The 21,740-nt window shown below is 47.2% G+C and overlaps 2 protein-coding genes across 2 annotated transcripts; both read left to right on the top strand.

The window, feature by feature from the left end:
• The first annotated feature begins 9,284 nt into the window (after nucleotides 1-9,284).
• Nucleotides 9,285-11,015, top strand: LOC125506189 (putative UDP-rhamnose:rhamnosyltransferase 1). Its single transcript, XM_048671053.1, has 2 exons — nucleotides 9,285-9,813; nucleotides 9,931-11,015. Exons 1-2 carry the CDS (start codon nucleotides 9,403-9,405, stop codon nucleotides 10,942-10,944), a joined length of 1,425 nt encoding a protein of 474 aa, XP_048527010.1. The 5' UTR covers nucleotides 9,285-9,402; the 3' UTR covers nucleotides 10,945-11,015.
• Nucleotides 11,016-18,625: 7,610 nt separating this feature from the next.
• On the top strand, nucleotides 18,626-21,493 carry LOC125506188 (cleavage and polyadenylation specificity factor subunit 2-like). Its single transcript, XM_048671052.1, has 9 exons — nucleotides 18,626-18,907; nucleotides 19,490-19,658; nucleotides 19,803-19,899; nucleotides 19,974-20,100; nucleotides 20,180-20,295; nucleotides 20,567-20,661; nucleotides 20,744-20,895; nucleotides 21,167-21,224; nucleotides 21,290-21,493. Exons 1-9 carry the CDS (start codon nucleotides 18,759-18,761, stop codon nucleotides 21,476-21,478), a joined length of 1,152 nt encoding a protein of 383 aa, XP_048527009.1. The 5' UTR covers nucleotides 18,626-18,758; the 3' UTR covers nucleotides 21,479-21,493.
• The last annotated feature ends 247 nt before the right edge of the window (nucleotides 21,494-21,740 follow it).

The following is a 21,740-nucleotide window of genomic DNA, read 5'->3' as shown; positions in this document are numbered from 1 at the left end:
AGCGGTACTACTACCGCATGGCTGTGCGGTACTACCGTACCGACCCACGGTACTGCCGCAACCCCAGCAACAGAAAAGATAAACAGACGCGCAGGAGCTGGGGGCGGTACTTCCGCACGCGCGGTACTACCGCGCCCCCCATGCGGTACTACCGCAAGGCAAACACCCCAGCCAGGGGGAAGGGAACTTCCGTGCCTACTTCCGCAAAGAAACGGAAGTAGCAAAAACCCGACGCGGTAGTACTGCCGAGGGGCGATACTACTGCCTGACTGTATAGCGCGGTACTACCGCTCGGCGAAAGCGGTACTACCGCGGTAGGTGCGGATGTAAAAAATTACATCCGCCCCTACTACCGCAAAGGGGCGGCACTAGCCTGGTGGGCAGCGGTAGTGCGGCTCCAGGGGAGCGGTACTACCGTGGGCACCTGCGGTACTACCGCGCCACTGCGCGGTACTACCGCGGATGCCTACGGTACTACCGTTTTCCTGGGAGCAGTACTACCGCGACCAACCACAGCAGCCAGACAAGGGAGGCAAGAAAACAGAGGAAGCTCCAAGGAAAAAGGAGGGGACAAGAAGGAGACGTGTACGTGATGATTCCACCCAAACCTTTCCAACGCGGACCCCCTCTTAATAGTACGGCTTTCCTATGACTCAAATCCACCAAAAAGAAACGTAGAAAAGACGCCGTCTTCATCAGTCTTCGAGGGGCACCCAATCGTCTTGTGCCTAGCAATAAAGTGTATGGAATACTCAAGGCACACGATTAGTCCGCAAATGCGTTGTCATCAATCACCAAAAAACTTAGGGATAAATATGCCCTTACACCAGATCGACAAAACAGTGGAGGCATACGTAGATGATGTGGTCGTTAAAACAAGACATGTCAAATCTCTAGCAGACGACTTGAGGCTAACATTCGATAACCTCCGAACATACGACATCAAGCTCAACCCGGAAAAATGCGTTTTCGGCGTTCCAACCGGAAAGCTCTTGGGATTCATTGTATCCGGTAGAGGAATTGAAGCAAATCCAGCCAAGATCCGAGCTCTGTCACAATTGGATATCCCGAAGGACCTCAAACAAATACAAAAATTAACCGGATGCGTGGCGGCTCTAAGCCGCTTTATCTCCCGCCTAGGAGAAAAGGCCCTACCCCTTTACCGTCTCCTTCGGTGCACCGAACACTTCGAGTGGACGGATGCAGCCACGGCCGGACTTGACGAAATAAAAGCCATCTTGGCAACAAACCCAGTCCTGGCCGCGCCAAACATTGACGAACCAATGCTATTATACATTGCAGCAACCCATCAGGTCGTAAGCGCAGTGCTCGTCGTCGAACGAGAAACGGACGGACACAAATTCCCCCTTCAAAAGCCGGTCTATTACGTGTCCACTGTCCTTACTCCGTGCAAGTCACGGTACCCGCATTATCAAAAGATTGCGTACGCGGTATTTATGGCATCCCGGAAGGTGCGACACTACTTTCAAGAGTGTTCAATAACAGTAGCCTCGGAAGTGCCACTTAACAATATTATAAACAACCGCGACGCGACGGGCCAGATTGCAAAATGGGCGATTGAGCTCCTCCCGTTTGACATAACTTACAAGCCACGGCGAGCTATCAAGTCGCAAGTTTTGGCCGACTTCGTCGCAGAATGGACAGAGGCCGAACTCCCTAAAGAGTACGGCACATATTCAAACTGGGTCATGCACTTCGACGGCTCCAAAATGTTGGCCGGTCTAGGGGCTGGCGTCGTTTTAACGTCCCCCACAGGAGACACAGTTCAATATGTACTCCAGATAATGTACACAGACTCCAACAACGCAGCCGAATATGAGGCCCTTTTACACGGTCTCCGGATGGCAGTATCCATGGGCATTCAATGCCTAAAGGTGCGCGGGGACTCGAACCTCGCAATATCCCAAATAAATGGAGACTTTGATGCCAAGGATCCAAAAATGGCAGCTTATCACAACGCCGTCCTAAAAATGTCAGCTCGGTTCGAAGGGCTCGAATTTCACCATATAGCCCGGGAAAATAATCAGGCGGCAGATGTCCTGGCACGCATCGGCGCAAAACGCGATGTAGTCCCCCCCCCAACATCTTCTTGGAAAGGCTGTTCAAGCCGTCCGTAGTATGGGAAGGGGAACCTGGCAATAACAGCCCGGACCCAACCACACTGCCCAACACCGAACACTCTGACATAATTGGAGGCTCTACCAATGAAATAACACCTTCAGCCCATGTAATAATGGCCGTCATCGCCCCGTGGACAGAACCATGCCTCGCCTACCTTACCAGGCAGGAACTCCCTGAGGACCAAAATGAGGCACGCTGCATAGTGCGGCGATCTAAAGCCTATAAAGTCCATGAGGGAGAGCTTTATAAGAAAAGCACTATCGGAGTCCTTCAAAGGTGCATCTCCGAAGAGGAAGGGCGGAACCTCCTGGCGGAAATTCATGCTGGACTCGGCGGACATCACATTGCAGCTCGGTCCCTTGTAAGCAAGGCCTTCTGTACATGCTTTTATTGGCCGACGGCCCGGGCAGACGCCCAGGACTTAGTCCAACGATGCGTCGATTGCCAGCTTTTTGCAAACCAAAGCCATATGCCACCCACCACCCTCCAAACTATCCCCATCACTTGGCCCTTCGCGTCTGGGGGCTTGACATGGTTGGACCCCTTAAAGGCAGAACCCACAAAAAAAAATACTTACTGGTCATGGTGGATAAGTTCACCAAATGGATAGAAACCAAGCCTATTAAGACGGCCGAATCCGGACCGGTGATAGACTTTATATCCGGGGTTGTACACCGTTACAGCGTCCCCCACCGCATCATCACTGATAACGGCACGAACTTTACGGCCGATGAGGTAAAACTCTGGTGCAAAAACATGGGCATCAACCTCGATTATGCTTCCGTCTATCACCCACAAACCAACGGCCAGGTCGAACGTGCAAATGGTCTTATCATGAGCGGCATCAAACCCAGATTAGTGCAGTCCCTTAAGGAATCTAATACGCACTGGGTAGAGGAGCTCGACTCCGTACTCTGGGGGCTGCGGACCACGCCAAATCACACCACCGGATACACACCATTCTTCATGGTGTACGGCGCAGAGGCAGTTTTGCCCTGCGACATAATTCATGACTCACCTCGAGTGCGCATGTACGAAGAAAGAGAAGCCGAGCTCGATCGATAGGACAGTTTGGACGCCTTGGAGGAAGAGCAAGACGTGGCAAAAGCCCGTTCCGCATTATATCAATAGCTGGCTCGAAGATACCAAAGCAAAGAAGTACGGGCCAAAAATTACAACGTTGGCGAATTAGTTCTACGCCCGCCGGACAAGAAAAAGGACAAACTCAAGCCTAAGTGGGAAGGTCCCTTCATAATCGACCAAGTCCTAACTGGTGGAGTGTACCGCCTGCGAGATGCATCAGATAATCGACTCGAGCCGAACCCATGGAACGCAGCCCGTCTACGAAGATTCTATGCCTAGCGCCGGACTCTGTGTTCGTTTCCTTCCTCTGTCCATTTTATATATACTTTCTGTCTTACATTTCTCTCCTTCTCATCTCTCTCTTATAGCCTTTAAAGGCTCATAAAGTGACGCGCTATCCGCGCTCATTAAACCTGGGGGCTTCTTTACACAGAAGCTTATTTATACGAGCTTCATGCCCAACACATGTGTCATACTTCCGCATGTACCTTTTATTCGCCATTATATGCATCGATATGACTTAAGTTTTGGCCAAGCTGGGTTGCCTGGCTCCTGTGCTTACCCATACGCTCCCGATTGTTCGGCTAGGTGGTAAAGGGAGCACCTCTGCGATTGTTACTGCTGGGTCAGCCGGATGTGTACCTCAGACTGGGTGAAGCTGAAAGCTAGCGTTTTTAAGGAAATATTCGGCCGGTGAACTAAAGATGATCTTTTCTTTCACTTATTTATCTATACGCCCCCAGATGTTTTTCCTGCGTCTCTTTTCGCAGAATGGACATGCACTTTAGGGCATGCCTCCCAGGGAAAGGAACCCCTAACGGAACTATTCTCCCTGGAAGATGTTTCTTACTAACCATGTAATATAACATAACTAGTTGGGCACTTGTCTGTTCAAGCACTAATGACCCCTACGCCTGGTCTCCATGCATACCCCAGTTCTTATATAACCGCAAGGGTATTCGGACACACTCCGGACCGTCAGCTCCCGAGGTTGAAGCGAAAAGGTCGGCCATGACAAATGATCTACAATCCGGCTAGAAGGCATTACACATGTCAATGAAAATTACATAGTCAATCTGAATGATTGTATTCCTCTTCAATACCATCTAACAGGCTGTCTAGTTTACAGTCCTGTTGGGAATACTTTGCGGCCAACTCTACTTGGACGTATACTAAGCTCACATGGATCTCCTTCCCATCGGGCCCTACGGGTCCGACCTCGGCCATGTGGTTTGGGTCAGCCTTTGTGTACCGCGTCTTCACCATGGCCCAGGCCTCCCTGGCGCCTTGACGGCAGGCCGACATCTTCCACAATCGAAAGCGTCGTCGCACTTCCTTCAACTTCTCTACAAGCTCTCCAAGGCCTTCGGGCATGGAGACGGATGCCCACAAGGCCTGGGCGACGCCTTGAATCACCTACCGAACTCGCTCATGCAGTTGTGAGAGCTCGGGAAGAAGGTCACCCGTAGAACCGGGCATTTCCTCTACAGGACGACCTGTCAGCATACCTACAGACATTACTTTGTTAGTCGACTTCCTCGCCGAACTCTTTTTTCAAAGTTCGTTTAAGCACTTACTATATATGCCGCGTTGAAGCCATTGATTCTCCTTCACGGAATCCAACAGCTGGGCACGAACGTCCTTCAGTTCATCGCCCAGCTTGGTGTTGGCATCTTGGAGATCGTTCTTCTCCCGCCTCACCTTTGTCAGCACGCTCTCACCAGCCTTTAGCTGGCGTCAGAGTTGTTGCACTTCCGGATTTAATCCGGCGCCATCTGCAATTTCATTTTTCAAATTTGCACCCACGCCGCACTTTGCAAAATACTTATCTTTCGAAGCGTATGTTAGCAGAGGGGGTCTCCTTGGGCTCCCCTGCCGCGGCTAGTGCGGCCTCAAGTTGGGCTTTGCACTTTTCCAGCTCCTGGGACAGTAGGGTATTCTTTTCTGTACGAATCTGCATAACAAATGATCCTTAAAACAGTTACTCTAACTGTTTCAAGTCTCGGGGGTTACTGGTATATATATATAATTACCAAAATTTTCTTACCCATATGTCTTTCACATACTGCTCTGTGGCTCTGGCTAGACCATTTTGAGCGGCACGGAGGTACGCGTCTCCCGAATTAAAGGCATCCAATGCCTCTTGGGAGAAACAAGTGTCGCGAAGAACTGTCCGGCGACGCCTGTGGTTCATGGCACTCTCCACCTCGGAATTGGTGGCAGACAGCCTGTCCGCATCCTCCGTCGGAGGAGCGTCCGGTGTGCGCCTCGTGTTCGCCTCCGCTTCTGGACCAGGCTTTGTAGCCTGACTAGTGGAGGCGCGATTGGCAGCCTCTCCGGATATAGTCCGGCGAGGTCTCTTCGTCCTGAAGAGAGCACGAGCGTTAATATGCCTCGAAGGAATAACACCTGGGAATAAGGCGGCGCGCTATACCTTTGCGCCGGTGCCTTAGTCCGGACCGCACTTCTTTTCAGCTCGCGGGGCCTTGCCGCCCCTCGTTGGCTAGTCGCCGCAGGCTCGGCCTCCCGTCTCAAGGACCTCCCCTGCAAAACACAGTTGTCATATGGCAATCGAAAACACGCGAGGACAGATCCCTTTTCAAAGTGCTGGGACTCCGGTCTCAGTTACCTGTGAGGCTGGGAGTAGCCCTGGATAATCGTCCGTAATGGCCACCAAGGCGTTGTCCTTACTCAATTGATGAAACACTCCATCAATCAGCTCCAAAGATAAGTCCGGATCCTCTTGAGAGCCCGGGTCGAGGGACTGTCCCGGATCCTCGGGTTGTGGAGGAGGGCTGTTTATTTCTTTAACAGCCTGGCGCAGTTCCCGCGTTGAAGTCGTTAGACTGAAATTTTAACAATGGGAAGATAAAACGGATGGGCAAGTAAAAGTGTCCACTTACCCAACTTGAGGGATTGTACATAGAAAATCCACCCAGTGGGTTGACGCGGAGAAATTCCTCCTCTTCTCCCTTGTACAAAGCGGACAAGGTCTTTATTAGAGCGGCAGTCGAATCTGGCCCCTTACGGCCGTAGCGGGTGGCGTCGTCCTCCCCATTGAAGTCCCACATGGGGCGGCCTCTATACTGAAGCGGCTGCACCCCTCGCATGATGCATGCGGCCATGACCCCAATCATGGTCAGTCCAGAATGAGCTAACAATCTTATCCGGACCATCAGGTAAATAACGTCCATGTCACTTTCCCTCTGAGGGCTCCGTGGACGCCAGTTTAGGCACTTCTTTAGGGGAGCACTGTCGAACTCAGGGAGGCCGATCCGGACAGGATCCGGCAGCGGGACGTCCTCTATATAAAACCATTCCGAAGGCCAGTCTTCGGACGCCTTCTTTGGGGTTCCGGATAGATATCCGGTCCCGGCGATGCGCCACACTTCGGCTCCGCCCACTTGATATATTGACCCCTCCTTAGAGCGGGGCACAACGCAGAATAGCCTTTTCCACAGCGCGAAATGAGCCTCGCAGCCCAAGAACAGCTCGCAAAGGGCTATGAAGTCCGCGATATGCAATATGGAGGCAGGCGTGAGGTTGTGCAGCTGGAGGCCATAGAACTCCAGAAGCCCCCGGAGAAACGGATGAATTGGAAATCCGAGCCCTCTTATTAAGTAAGGGGCAAGGCATACCCGCTCTCCTTTGGAGGGATTGGGGGCGCTCTCCGCTTGCTCTCCGCCATTATAGGTAGCAAGTCCGGCTCGAACCGGGACCATATAGGCCGGGGGAGAAATCCCTTGGTCTGGAGCGTCACTAGCTCGCTGTGCGGGATGGAGCACCTCTTCCAATCTCCAGGCTGAGGGCTGGAAGGGCGAGAGGAGGAGCTGCGGCGGCCGGCCATGATGGAATGGACCTCTGTCGGATACGCTCTGATGAATACTCGCGGAAGGGAGAAGGTGCGGTTTGGATCTAAATCCTCGTCCCCTTAAATAGGCGGCTCATTCACGCGGCTAGGGGTGTAAATATAAAAAACATCCTGACTTTTCGTATTCGTTTGACACGTGGAAAACGGCCATTATTGGGCGTAGAATCCAAGGAGCGCTACATTTACAAGAAACCGGCCACTGTTCAACAGGTACACGAAATTTGGAGAAGAACCCGCCTTGCAATGCCGAAGACAATTTGCGCGTCGGACTCGTCGTTAGTGAAGCCTGGTTCGGGGGCTACTGAGGGAGTCCTGAATTAGGGGGTGTCCGGATGGCCGGACTATACCTTCGGCCGGACTCCTGGACTATGAAGATACAAGATTGAAGACTTCGTCCCGTGTCCGGAAGGGACTTTCCTTGACGTGGAAGGCAAGCTTGGCGATATGGATATGTAGATTTCCTACCATTGTAACCGACTCTGTGTAACCCCTAGCCCTCTCTGGTGTCTATATAAACCGGAGGGTTTTAGTCCATAGGACGAACAACAATCATACCATAGGCTAGCTTCTAGGGTTTAGCCTCTCTGATCTCGTGGTAGATCTACTCTTGTACTATCCATATCATCAATATTAATCAAGCAGAACGTAGGGTTTTACCTCCATCAAGAGGGCCCGAACCTGACTAAAACATCGTGTCCCCTGCCTCCTGTTATCATCCGGCCTAGACGTATAGTTCGGAACCCCCTACCCAAGATCCGCCGGTTTTGACACCGACAGGCATCTTAGGAAAATGCTCTTAGATTGATGCAGCGCGGCAGGTCCGGCGGCGGCAAACTGGCCACATATTGCGGCTGATGCGGGTGGCAGTGCTGCTGTTACGGGACCTTCAGTGTTCAAAGCCGCATGAGTATTTCGTTCTTGGCCGTCGTCGTTCAATCCGCTGCTGACGAGATTATTGGCATATCGGAGATGAGTTGCGTGATGATTTTTGATCGGAAGGCCTGCTCGTCTGGATTAACAAATGGTTGGTTTGTAACTTAATCTAAATGCTATGCTTATTGTAGTGGTATGAGTGCAAAGTTATACACAGCCAGGGCTGTGTTCGAATCATGCAATACATGTTAATTATCTCAGATTTAGCTTTTTGCTCACGGGAGGTTGGTCAGACTTGAAACATTTTAGTCCCATACCGCTAATGGAACAAGAGTTAGAGGTCCTGTTTTGTAGATCCAGCATAGTCGATAGGCCTTTTTTAAGCGAACGAGACTTGCCTACTCTTCCAACGTGCTCCGGCCCCATCTCTTAAAATCAGGGAGAAGATGATTAGATTAGAAAGAGAAAAGAGAAAAGGACAGCCGTAGGATGAAGTGGAAGCACGGATGGGAGCATGTGAAGGGAGCAGGCAAGCCAGATCCTACTTTTTAAGCAGCCGGTGCATAGCGGTTTGTCGGCATTTCTGAAAATGCCTCGATTTGAGCATGGAGACGTCGAAATTGCCCTCAAAGGCCTGAGCATCGGAGGCGTTTTTGCATAATGCCTATGTTAGACCTTTGCCTTCGTGATTGACTCTAGTGTTTTCTTCAGTCACCTCGTTACATATTTGGGGGCGACCTTTTAAAGGCGTTTTTTTAGTGCTTCCAAATTTCTACTCCCTCCGTTCCAAAATAGATGACTTAACTTTATACTAACTTTAGTACAAATACCATGTCATAGTGTTCGTTCAATTCATGTTCATGCGTGAGAGGTTCTCGAAGACAGGGCGCGACAGGTAGCGGTACACATTGACCATCTTGTGGAGCACCTGAGACGTTACCAAAATGCATAGTAATCAATCGATGCAAGTCCAGAAAGGGATGTTTGAGTGAGAAATTGCTACCACGTTCTCTGAAAGTTTTGTGTCGGCGATGACTTCTGGCTCCTTAATCACATTATCCCAAGATAAACTATACATTCTACTCTTCTGACTTTGATCGGCCAGGTCATGATCCTGATTTGGCTAAGTTGTCATTATCCCAAGTATATATATTCGGCCAGGCCATTATCCTCACTTTCAATTGGTCGTTAGCGGTAGCAAATCACAAATGATGCTTACATCCGTACCAATCTCAAAGCTTAAAATATCAGCCACGCCACGAGAAGCGCCAGCTCGCCTCTGCGGAGTAGAATTATATATACACACGCGGTCGGATCGATCGTCGCATATCACCATTCTCAGGCTGCTCCACCAGAAGAGAGTCAACCACCTTGATTAATTTGCTTCTTCTCCAGCCTCCATTGCCGATCGGCTCAGCTCAGCTCACGTCCATATGGAGGAAGCCGGCGGGCAGCTGGAGGTGGTGATGTTCCCGTGGCTGGCGTTCGGGCACATGCTCCCGTTCCTCGACCTCTCCAGGCGCCTCGCCGCCCGCGGCCACGCCGTCGCCTTCGTCTCCACGCCGCGGAACCTCGCCAGGCTCCCGCCCGTGCCGCCGCACCTGTCAGGTCGCCTCCGCTTCGTGCCGCTGCCGCTGCCGCGCGTCGACGGGCTGCCGGAGGGCGCCGAGTCCACCGCCGACGTGCCGCCCGGGGAGGACGGGCTCCTTAAGATGGCCATGGACGGGCTCGCGGCCCCTCTCGCCGCGTTCCTCGCGGACGCCGTCGCCGCTGGCCGGAGGCCCGACTGGATCGTCCATGACTTCTGCCACCACTGGGTCCCGCCCATCGCCGACGAGCACAAGGTCTAGTTACTGCCACCCCCCCCCCCCCCCCCGAACTGAAATGCATGCATGAATCACCTTTTCTCTATTGATCGATTGATTTCCCGTCTTCTTCCGGTGTACCGACGACAAGTGCAGGTGCCCTGCGCAGTATTCGAGATCGTCCTCGCCAGCCTGGCCGCCTTTTTGGGATCACGGGGGGCGAACACGGCGCACCCGCGCACGGCGTTGGAGGACTTCACCGTTGCGCCCGCGTGGTATCCCTTCCCTTCCACCGTGGCATACCGTCGGCACGAGGCCGGGTGGCTCGCCGGCACTTTCCGGCCCAACGCGTCCGGCGTTCCCGACATACATCGCATGTGGCAGATCAACGAGCGTTGTCGCCTCGCCATCTACCGCAGCTGCGACGAGGTCGAGCCCGGGATGCTCGCCCTCCTCACCGACCTCTTCCAGAAGCCTTCCATCCCCGCGGGGGTCCTGCTGCCTTCTCCCGACCTCGGCGGCGACGACGGCGGTGTCCGCCCGGATGTGCTGCGCTGGCTCGACGACCAGCCCCCAAAGTCTGTCATCTACGTAGCGCTCGGGAGTGAGGCGCCAGTGACGCTAAAGAACCTGCACGAGCTCGCGCTCGGGCTTGAGCTCGCCGGCGTGCGCTTCCTGTGGGCTCTCCGGTTGCCCGGCGGCACATCCGACTCCCGCACCGGTGCGGACGACCGCGGAGTGCTGCCGGACGGGTTCGAGGAAAGGACGCGTGGCCGCGGCATGGTCGAGACTGGGTGGGTGCCGCAGGTGAAGGCGCTCGCGCATGGCGCGGTGGCCGCGTTCCTGACGCACTGCGGTTGGGGCTCCACCGTGGAGAGCTTCGCGTTTGGGCACCCGCTGGTGATGCTCCCGTTCGTCGTCGACCAGCCGCTCGTCGCGCGGACCATGGCGGAGAAGGGCGTCGGCGTGGAGGTGGCGAGGGACGAGACCGACGGCTCGTTCGACAGGGACGGCGTCGCCGCGGCGGTGCGGCGCGTCATGGTGGACGACGAGGGGAAGGTGCTCGCGAGCAACGCCAAGAAGCTGCAGGAGGTTCTCGCCGATCAGGAGCGGCAGGAACGGTACATCGACGACGTTGTCGAGCACCTGAGACGTTGCAAAGATGAATAATTTAGGAGTAAATAGCATAAAACTACCACTTTTCGCGTTATGGTTTCAAAAAACTACCGAAAATTTGTTTGTGACTGATGCCTACAACTTTTGGCCTCGGCTGTCTCAAAAAACCCAAATCGCCGAGTGCTTTGCAATTGATCGCGGTTATGACAGTTGGGGCCCACTCCTAAACAAACCGTTTGTTTGACCGTTTAGTTTGACCGTTAACTGACATGTGGGACCCACATGACAGTATCTGTAAATATTTTATGAATGCAATTTGATCCCTGCAAATATTTCAAAAAAGCAATCAGGCCCCTGCCATGGCTGTCTTCCAGATCGGGCTCCTCCTGCCGTGCTCATCGCTGTTGCAGCCGCGGCTGTGGGCAGCCACGGCGGGAGCATCTCGGCGGCCAGCTCCTGTCCGTGATGCAGGCGGCCGCAGCAGGAGCATCTGGACGGCCAACTCTTGTTTGTGCTGCGGGTGGCCGCATCCAGCAGCCCCCACCCCGCCGGTGAACCCCTTCTGCTCCGGCGTCGCGTCCATGGTCGTCATCGGGGGCAACTGCGTCGGAGAAAGCAGGGTGAGGGAGGAGCTCGGAGGAGCCGCACATGCGGCCGAGGTCACCGGCTCTCCATCCACAGGCCACACGCAGGGGTCCGGCGGTGTGGATGGCGGCGGAGGTGGCTGCCGCTGCCAGGGCTCCTTGGGTGGCTGTCTGGACCGCCGTGTCCAGGAGCTCGCAGCCTCAGGGACTCCATGGACGCCGGCGAGGTGGGCATGCGAGGGGAGGGGAGCGGGTCGCCGACGAGGTGTGCGCGCGAGGGGAGGGGAGCGGGTCCGGCGGGGTGGGCGTGCGAGGGGAGGGAGCGGGTCGCCGGCGCGGTGGGGGCGCGAGGGGAAGGAGCGGGTCGCCGGTGGGGTGGGCGCGCGAGGGAAGGGGACATGGTCGCCGACGGGGTTGAAGATAAGACAGAGAGAGAAAGAGAGTACGGGGGGAGAGGAGAGAAGGAAAGAGAAGAAGAAAAAAGAAGCTGACATGTGGGTCCCACATGTCAGTTAACGGTCAAACTAAACAGTCAACAAACGGTTTGTTTAGGAGCGGGCCACAACTGTCATAATCGTGATCAATTGCAAAGCGCTCGGCGATTTGGGTTTTCTAAAACAGCCAACGTCAAAAGTGGTAGGTATCAGTCACAAACAAATTTCCGGTAGTTTTTTGAAACTATAACGCGAAAAGTGGTAGTTTTATGATATTCACTCATAATTTAGACTGGCTCAGTGCATTGTGTGCTGTGAAATTAATTGAACACGTTTTCTTGTGGTGCATCAGTGGATGCATGTTGACAATCATAATTCATTACAATGTCTTTCATGTCCGGCTTAAAAAATTATCAAGAAAATACACATTGAGAGTTCACAATCATAAAATATGTAGTTTATATAAATGATGTAAATATAGCATGAGTACTTAAAAAATATAGATACATTTGAGATGTATCAGCTAATGGATGGAGGGACCGGTGATAGGCTATGGTAGGTGTTAAGGTGTTCGGTAGACGCGATCCGAATTCTCGATCATGTGGTGGGCGGGCCAACGTTTCATTTGAAGTCGAGTTAGCGAGTGTCACCCATCATGGATTACCTTGCCCCCATATGAAACCCCTCCCTTTCTTCGAGGGGTGTTGTCTTATGGCATCTAGACGAAGCTCAAGGCATCCGTCTTACTTGGTTAGATGATGATGGAAGCCAAAGACCTCCTTCCCCTTGTCGAGCCTTCGTGATCAGTGAAGCCGATTTCCTAGTCCACTAGTAGAAAACAGGGCTTTAGTCACAGCTCAATATACACATTAGTCCCGGTTGCATTACGAACCGGGACTAATATGAGCATTAATCCCGGTTCGAGCGGCTAAAGGCATTAGTCCCGGTTCAAATGAGACCAAGATTAGACCTTTAGTCATGGTTTGAGACATGAATCGATGCCCTTTAGTCCCGGTTCGTGTCTCAAACTGGGACTAAAGGGATTCGTGTCTCAAACTCTACCCCCTATATCGCCATTTCAGTTTTGGAAAAAAAAAGAAAATGATAAAAACTTCAAAAAAAATAAAATCCTTCGAGATGTAGTTATATTACTACATCTACTAGTTAGGAAAATTAAAGAACTTAAATTTTGACATGTTTTGCAAAAAAGTGTTATGAAAAGATAAAACGGCTATAATTTTTGCATACTATGTCAGGAAAAAATTATATATCAAAATGTTCAGCACGAAAATCTGCATCCAAATTTGATCGATGTAGGCCGTTCTGCAAATTTTTAGAATTCTCAAATTCTAAAAGAAAAAAAGTTATGCTCAAATTTTAGTTTTTTTGAATTTTGGTTGAATCTAGTCGAACTGTGGTCAAACTACTTATTCAAGAAGTATTAGTGTTACTAAATAATTATTCAAGAATGTTAGTGTTACTAAATAATTATTTTAGTTTTTTGAATTTTGGTCAAATCTGGTCAAACTGTGGTCAAACTATGGTCAAACTACTTATTTAAGAAATATTAGGGTTACTAAATAATTATAGTTTTTTAGAATAATAGTTTCAAACTCAAACAGTGAAACATGTGACTTCATGCTCAAGCTAAACTCCCGATGGTTAATAGGATTGACATCTTACTATTGTTAGGAAAACAACAAGTGCAGACTTGGAAACTAGGGGGAATAGAGCTCGGAGGTTAAGCGTGCTCAGGCTGGAGTAGTGACAGGATGGGTGACCGGTCAGGAAGTTAGATGATTTGGAATGATGAGGGGTGATTAGAGAATAGAGATTATAGATTAAATTGAGCAGTGATGAGGGGTAAATTGTAAAATAATTAAGAAATTTGGAAATCAGGAAAATATAGTAGAATTTCCTTTAGTCCCGAGCTCCAGACAGCGGCCGCGTGGAGAGCCTTTAGTCCCGGTTCGTAACAGAACCGGGACTAGGGCTTTAGTCCTGACCCTTTAGTCCCGGTTTGAGAACCGAGACTAAAGGCCCTCTAGAACCGGGACTAAAGGCCCGTTTTCTACTAGCGGTCTTTGACGGTGTGGTGTTGTTGTGGTGCTATTATGGTGATGTTGTGTGTTTGTCTGATTAGTCCAGGCTTTGTAATGTGTTCTTCTTCATTAATGAAACTAGATAATTTCCCATGCGTTGTTGCGGGATAGCATGAGAGTTTTAGTTGACTCGACAGTTACAGTCTGGGGGACGTGTTGATCCGCATTATATGGCTCCACGTTAATAAGGATTTAGCACAAACATCTTGTTTGCTCTAATGTAACATCGTCAAATAAAACCAATAAACTCCATCCGGTTATTCAGTCATTAGTAACTCTATTGTAACACTTCTTTCCTCTATCTTATGATAACAAATTATCGATGCACCGAGCTCCTATGGATACTTCAGAATTTCTGCAAACAAAAGCAAGAAATGGCCCGGTACCCCATACATGATCGTGAATTATTACTGGCAAATAGACCGAATTAAGTAGATGAAAAAATAAGTACAATAGCACACGATCGCAGATCCAAAGGTTTGACAAAGGCAGCATCCAACCGGCATGCAAGACACGCGGCGGTACTGAATCCCATGGAACTAAGTTGTTACAAATGATTCAACCGACAGTGAGCCCCTCCTCCAAATTTGTTAATACAGATCAAAGATGCAATCTAAGCGAGTCCCTATCCAACTATAGATCAAAGCGAGTGTGCGGATCTACAACACCAGCAACACAATAATAATAATAATAGTATGATGCATGCATAGATCAATTTATCATAGTAATTGTGATACTACAGATGTGAACTTGTGGTGAGCAGGCAGTGCATAGGATAAGGGGCATCGTATGTACATTATTGAAAACTAGCAAAAGAGCCCGTGCGTTGTAACGGGAGAAAAAATAACACAGGCTCTTAACGTAACAACCATCACTCAAGACGACAACAATAGGTCCATATTTTTCATTTTATCAAAGCATCATATTTGTGTTGCCTCTTATCCTCTCTCTCACCCTCGTCGGCGGTGGCTTCAGTGTTCACACAAACCAAAACATGTTTGAATGTTGTTAATCCTAAAGCCTCTCTCTCTCCCTCTCCATCCCTCCCCCCTCCCTCTCTCTCCCTCTCTCTCTCTCCCTCCCTCCCTCCCTCTCTCTCCCTCTCTCTCTCTCCCTCTCTCTCTCTTGTGATGAGAAATCTGTTATTTTTCTCTGGGACGTTTTTCAGAGGTATGCATGTGTAGTTAACGATGTTTTCTTTTCCCTATATGGTTTTAGTGGGTGTTTATTTGCAATTCGGATCGCCTCTGGTACGAAAGAAAACGGAATGTGTGCTATAGATTATAAGTTTGCTTCAAAAATAAAATAATATTTTAAAAATATTTAACATGTAAAAATAACATCATATTCATATTCTACACATTTTTCTAATCAAATTTCATATATAACATGTTCAAATCAGAGTTATGGTTTAAAATGTACGAATAATTTAAAAATGTATTTGTTTAACCTAAATATCTTTCAGAAAATATTTAAAAATATTTAACAGATAAAAATAACATCATATTCCTATTCTAAATATTTTTCTAGTCAAATTTCATATATAACATGTTAAACTAGGAGTTACGGTTTAAAAGATATGAATAATTTAGATAACCATTTGTTTGACTTAAATATGATCCACGGATGAATTATCTATTAGCTCATGGGTGTTTTCAAAAATATGTAAAATAACTGTTCGGGCTGTGACTTAAGTGAGGACTGCGGGTTGAATACAGAAAATAGCAGGGGCTTTTTTGCAAAAATGTCATGACGGGTGTGTCCGTGTTTCATTATTAGGTAAAGACATGTTCAAATCTCAGTTACGGTTTAAAAGGTACGATAATTTAAAAATGTATTTGTTTAACCTAAATATCTTTCAAAAAATATTTAAAAATATTTAACGGATAAAAGTAACATCACATTTCACGGGCTCTTTTGCTAATAATAAAACACGGACAACTTCTGCCCGCACACCCATCATGACATTTTGCAAAAAAGCCCCTACTATTTTCTGTATTCAACCCGCAGTCCTCACTTAAGTCATAGCCCGAGCAATTATTTTACATGTTTTTGAAAACACCCCTGAGCTAATAGATAATTCATCCGCGGATCATATTTAAGTCAAACAAATGCTTATCTAAATTATCCATATCTTTTAAACCGTAACTCCTATTTTAACATGTTATATATGAAATTTGATTAGAAAAATATTTAGAATAGGAATATGATGTTATTTTTATCTGTTAAATATTTTTTGAAAGATATTTAGGTTAAACAAATACATTTTTAAATTATTCGTACCTTTTAAACCGTAACTCTGATTTGAACATGCTATATATGAAATTTGATTAGAAAAATGTGTAGAATATGAATATGATGTTATTTTTACATGTTAAATATTTTTAAAATATTATTTTATTTTCGAAGCAAACTTATAATCTATAGCACACAATCCGTTTTTCTTTCGTACCAGCGGCGATCTGGATTGCAAATAAACACCCACTAAAACCATATAGGGAAAAGAAACATCGTTAACTACACATGCATACCTCTGAAAAACATCCCAGAGGAAAACAACAGATTTCTCATCGCAAGAGAGAGAGAGAGAGAGAGGAAGGAGAGACGCCTTAGGATTAACAACATTCAAACATGTTTTGGTTTGTGTGAACACTAAAGCCACCGCCGACGAGGGTGAGAAAGAGGATAAGAGGGAACACAAATATGATGCCTCACTAAAATAAAAAAGATGGACCTATTGTTGTCGTCTTAAGTGATGCTTGTTACGTTAAAAGCCTGTGTTATTTTTATCATGTAAAAGTAGAAATATTTCTTGCATTGGCCATGTAAATCTTCATCTTGTGATTTTTGGCCAAGCCACTGAACAAACAAAGACCACTAGAAAGGACGACCGTAAAACTTATCTGAGGTTCTGGAGACCTTCGACATGATGGTTGGTGAGCCAGGAAGCTCCTTGTAAGGTATGATATTTCTGTTACAAATCCAAACAATACCTCGATATAATCCTAACTCCCAAAATTGCATTTTATGTAGGTTAGTACTATTGAAAAAATTGATGTTTTTATGCCCTCCTTCATGTGTTTCAAAATTGAGAAGTCAACCACTCACCGCGGCGGAGCTACGGCAAGGCCGGATGGGCCATGGCACGCCCAGGCACTGAAGCAAAACAATGTTTTGTATGAAGCCCATCCCACAACAATGCATTTATTTTCAGATTGATAGCACAGTCTGTAGTCTCTAGCCCGCCTAGCTTTTTTATGGTAGCTCTGCCAATTTCACCCACTCTCCAAGATTTTGTGTTGGAGCGACACGCCATTAAGCGGTGGTTCATGCTCCATCATTCCATAAGGTTGAGCAAATACACGAGACTACATGCAGGTGACCATTCGGGTTATAAGAGGCATCTCTGTAGTTTAACCATCTCGAAGCATGCCGGAGATTCTTCCATGCAAGTTTGGAGCTGAAATGTATCCTATGTCGCTTACTAAGTAGTTGCTCGCTCGCCCCTAGGAAAATGTTGAGTTACTCGGTAACTTGAGGAGGATACCATCCTGATGACTATTAGACTCACGTTTGCATGATTAGAATTGCATACGGTTTATTTGAGATATCAAACTGAGGTTACCCTACAAAAAATAAGATATCAGACTGAGATTGATCGAACCCGAACAGTTTGTGGAGTCCAAGCTTTATTGACAACCTACTAGTTGGGGTGTAGGCAATACCTTTTTCCTTTTTTTTCACAAAATCAAATTTCAGACTATTGTTTATATAATGCATTTTCATGCATTATTCAATATATTAAGGCATTGTTTTAGATGATAATATTATTTGATTTCAGTGAGCTAGGAACATGGAAATATTTTTCTTCTTCTGTTGCAATGTACATAAAATGCTTCTGATGTAAAGATTTTTGAGCAGAGGTACTAGCAGTTGGATGCTCCATGCTGCCACTTCGGTTAATTGCTTGTTGTTGGAGGGAATACTGTGAGAGTGAGAGAGAATTACAATGAAAGATGAAGATATGGGTTCTTTTGCTAGGTGAGTAATAACTATACCAGGAATATCACCATATTTTCATATTTATAAGCACATAGTTATTTAATTTGTCTCCATTGCCAGGCTTGAGCCCTTTCGACATTGCATATGCTAAGTGCAGATGAGACGGGGATGGCGTTCGCATCATTGCAAATCCGTGAAATTAAGTCTGTGCAGGCGGAGGCCGCGAAGTGGAATGCTAGAAGGTGATTACCAAGCTCATCACCTTGAGATTGATCATGTTCTCCGTCTTCGTGAATAGGTGGCTCGCTGATTTACTGTGACGAAGAGGGCAAGTAGCAACACGAATGGCTCACTAGCGACGTGGCTTTGTTTCTCCCGTTGCAACTCACGGACCCTTTTGCTAGTAATACAAAATGAATAAAAACATGAAAATACTTTCCATGATGGTTCCAATAATACATGATTGAAATTTTTAAAAACTAATATACTCCCTTGTTGTGGTTTTAGTTTAAATTTAACTAAAATCACGACAAAAAAATTATGAAACGGGGGAGTACCTAATATTTGGAAGCTGTACAAGTTGAGAGGCAGCAAACTAATCGAGCCATATGGCCCGTATCGCCTAGCCCGGGCCAAGTTTCACTTTCATACCAGCCCGGCCCAGCAGCTTCCTTCAACCTCAAACCCGCTCGAACCTCCGGCTCCACTCGCCGTCGCCGCCGCCGCCGCCCACCGACGACGAAGGGATGGGGACGTCCGTGCAGGTGATGCCGCTGAGCGGGGCGTACGGGGAAGGCCCCCTTTGCTATCTGCTCGCCGTCGACGGCTTCCGCTTCCTCCTCGACTGCGGCTGGACCGACCACTGCGACCCCGCCCTCCTCCAGCCCCTCGCCAGGTAGGTACCCCCACCTCCCTCAACCACCCCGTCCCCGCCGCGAGCTTGCTTCCCCTTCGATTTGGCTGCCTCCGCGCCGCCGCGCGTGTGTGCTGGTGGGCGTGGTTGGTTGCCTCGCCGGGCGCACGCCACCTGCTCGACGAATTGGGCCAACTAGGCCGAGGCATCCCCATCTTTAGCTTGTGCTAATTAGTAGCATCAATAGACAAACCTCGTGCCTGTACTCTCAGGCTGTTTACCTAAAAGGAAAAATTAGCCGAGAAATCTGTCTTGTTCGTTTCCCTGGGCTGGTGACACGAACCTACATGCAACTGTTTCTACAGATTCACAGTCAAATGCAATTTTTCCTTTTAGGCTTTTAAATTTATATGCCCACAGATGGCAAAATGTTGTTGTTAGATTGCTTCTGTTGCTCGATTTTTTACGCAGATTTTGACTTGTTTCTTCCTGAAAGCCCCATACAATGCTATTGAGTAAAGGGTCACTTTGTTTTTCTGCATATACAGCATTGACACGATTATTTTAGTCCAAACGTATTTGATACTTTTGCTTATGAAGATAGGCATGTTTTGTATCTTTCAGGGTTGCGCCAACAATAGATGCTGTTCTTCTGTCTCATCCTGACATGATGCATCTAGGAGCTTTGCCCTATGCTATAAAACATCTTGGATTATCTGCACCAGTATATGCAACAGAACCTGTGTTTAGACTTGGCCTTTTAACCATGTATGATTATTTTCTATCTCGATGGGTAAGCTTCCTCAGTCCATTGTTGTAATTTGTAACTACGTATGCATATTCATTTGTCAATATCCTCCTTGCTGCAGACTGCATTTTCACTTATCGCTCTTCATCGTTTATCAAGGACTCTTACCATTTTTATTTTCTCTTGCAGCAAGTTGCAGATTTTGACTTGTTTTCTTTGGATGATATTGATGCCGCATTCCAGAATGTTGTGAGACTGAAATATTCACAGAATCACCTTCTTAACGGTCAGTGAGACCGTGTTGATGTACACCACTTTAGTATGCTCAGTTGTATGCCCTCAATAACCGTTTCTCAGCAGATAAAGGTGAAGGAATAGTTATTGCGCCACATGTGTCGGGCCATCTTTTGGGGGGTACAGTATGGAAGATAACAAAAGATGGAGAGGATGTCGTCTATGCTGTTGACTTTAACCACCGAAAAGAGAGGTTAGATCCTTTATTGTGTCTGTCCTGTACAGATTAGGCACTCTTTTGCTTAAAAAACACACTAATGTGCTCTTTGCAGGCATTTGAATGGTACTACCCTTGGATCTTTTATACGGCCAGCTGTTTTGATTACTGATGCTTACAATGCCTTGAACAATCAGGTCTACAAAAGGCAGCAGGATCAAGATTTCATTGGTAATATCCCTGGACTAGCTACCAATAAGTATTCTCTTGCATTAGATATGATGAAGTGCAAATTGTTATTATAGTTACACATAGAAATTAAGAAGATGCACTGATACACATTATTTTATTTTCCGAATTTGCAACATTTGGGATTATATTTTTTTTACTTTTAATTCATAGTGAAGTGCCATGTTCAGATACGATGAACAACTTAAAATTGTTATTTTACTTGCATTGTATGTCAAAACCTCTTGGTTGAAGCGTCAACTTTTTTATACAGATTCAATGGTGAAAGTTCTATCAAGTGGTGGTAGCGTATTACTGCCTGCTGATACAGCTGGTAGAGTGCTAGAACTTCTTTTAATAATGGAGCAGGTGACATCTTGATTGTATTATTATTTCTCCTTTTCCCTGTTATGTTAACGATGTGCTAAACTTTTATCTTGATACGTTGCAGTACTGGGCTCAACGACATTTGGTCTATCCTATCTACTTTCTGACAAATGTTTCTACTAGTACTGTTGATTTTGTCAAGAGTTTTCTTGAATGGATGAGTGATTCTATCTCAAAGTCTTTTGAACACACTAGAGATAATGCCTTCTTATTAAGGTATAACGATTGCCATGTCATGAACATGCTTCCCCTCTCTTGCTCCTAGCAGAGTCACATTTATTTGTTGTCACTTTTGGGTTGTTCTGTTCTTAGAATACTATTATCGCAGCCATCTTAACTGTGCTGCACTTCAGTTTTAAGATGTTTTACGTCTATTGAACTTTGTGTTTAAGAATCATCAAAAGAGCTTTCTTAGGTTATGCACAGTTGTACACACAATTCTTTTGTTTGATTGGTAATAATAACTATTCTCCTTCCGCTGTCGCAGACATGTCTCACTGATAATTAACAAAGAAGAGCTAGAGAAACTGGGAGATGCTCCAAAGGTTGGAGTAACAATATATATGTCTGCCATACTTTTGGAATCTTGAACTTAACAAACATTTTGCAGGTGGTTCTAGCATCCATGTCAAGTTTGGAGGTTGGCTTTTCTCATGACATTTTTGTTGAGATGGCAAATGAAGCTAAAAATCTAGTGCTTTTTACTGAGAAGGGTCAGGTACGTCCATGTGTGCAGCCTCTTCAAATGGGTCACACTTCTCTTCACTCTTCACATGTTTTCAGTGGCTTGCCACCTTAAATAAATTGCTATAAGAACTGTGGAGCTTTGAAGATATAAATGACTAGATGCCTTGTGAACACTTAATGGAACTTTCGATAGGTAAAGAGCGTGAGCCGAAGCCTGAAGGTGTTTTTGTGAATTAATAATTGCTGAATTTATCTTTTTATTACTGGTGGAAAGTATAAAGCTCCATTTCCATAAATTTACCATTATAGCTGTGTCATGTCTCATGTCCCATAGATTTGAGTGCAAAGAGTGATGAGAAACATCTTCGTTCAGT

This window comes from Triticum urartu, chromosome 5 (genome assembly GCF_003073215.2).
Source record: "Triticum urartu cultivar G1812 chromosome 5, Tu2.1, whole genome shotgun sequence".
NCBI classification, from domain to species: domain Eukaryota; kingdom Viridiplantae; phylum Streptophyta; class Magnoliopsida; order Poales; family Poaceae; genus Triticum; species Triticum urartu.
This window is presented reverse-complemented; position numbering and strand designations above follow the sequence as displayed.

What these genes read in the sequence shown, in the direction of transcription:
- LOC125506189 (XM_048671053.1), top strand. Translation starts at nt 9,403, where the DNA reads ATGGAGGAAGCCGGCGGGCAGCTGGAGGTGGTGATGTTCCCGTGGCTG. An exon ending in CCATCGCCGACGAGCACAAG is followed by an intron (nt 9,814 to 9,930) that starts GTCTAGTTACTG and finishes CGACAAGTGCAG; the next exon opens with GTGCCCTGCGCAGTATTCGA.
- LOC125506188 (XM_048671052.1), top strand. Translation starts at nt 18,759, where the DNA reads ATGGGGACGTCCGTGCAGGTGATGCCGCTGAGCGGGGCGTACGGGGAA. An exon ending in CTCCTCCAGCCCCTCGCCAG is followed by an intron (nt 18,908 to 19,489) that starts GTAGGTACCCCC and finishes TGTATCTTTCAG; the next exon opens with GGTTGCGCCAACAATAGATG. An exon ending in TTCTTTTAATAATGGAGCAG is followed by an intron (nt 20,662 to 20,743) that starts GTGACATCTTGA and finishes GATACGTTGCAG; the next exon opens with TACTGGGCTCAACGACATTT.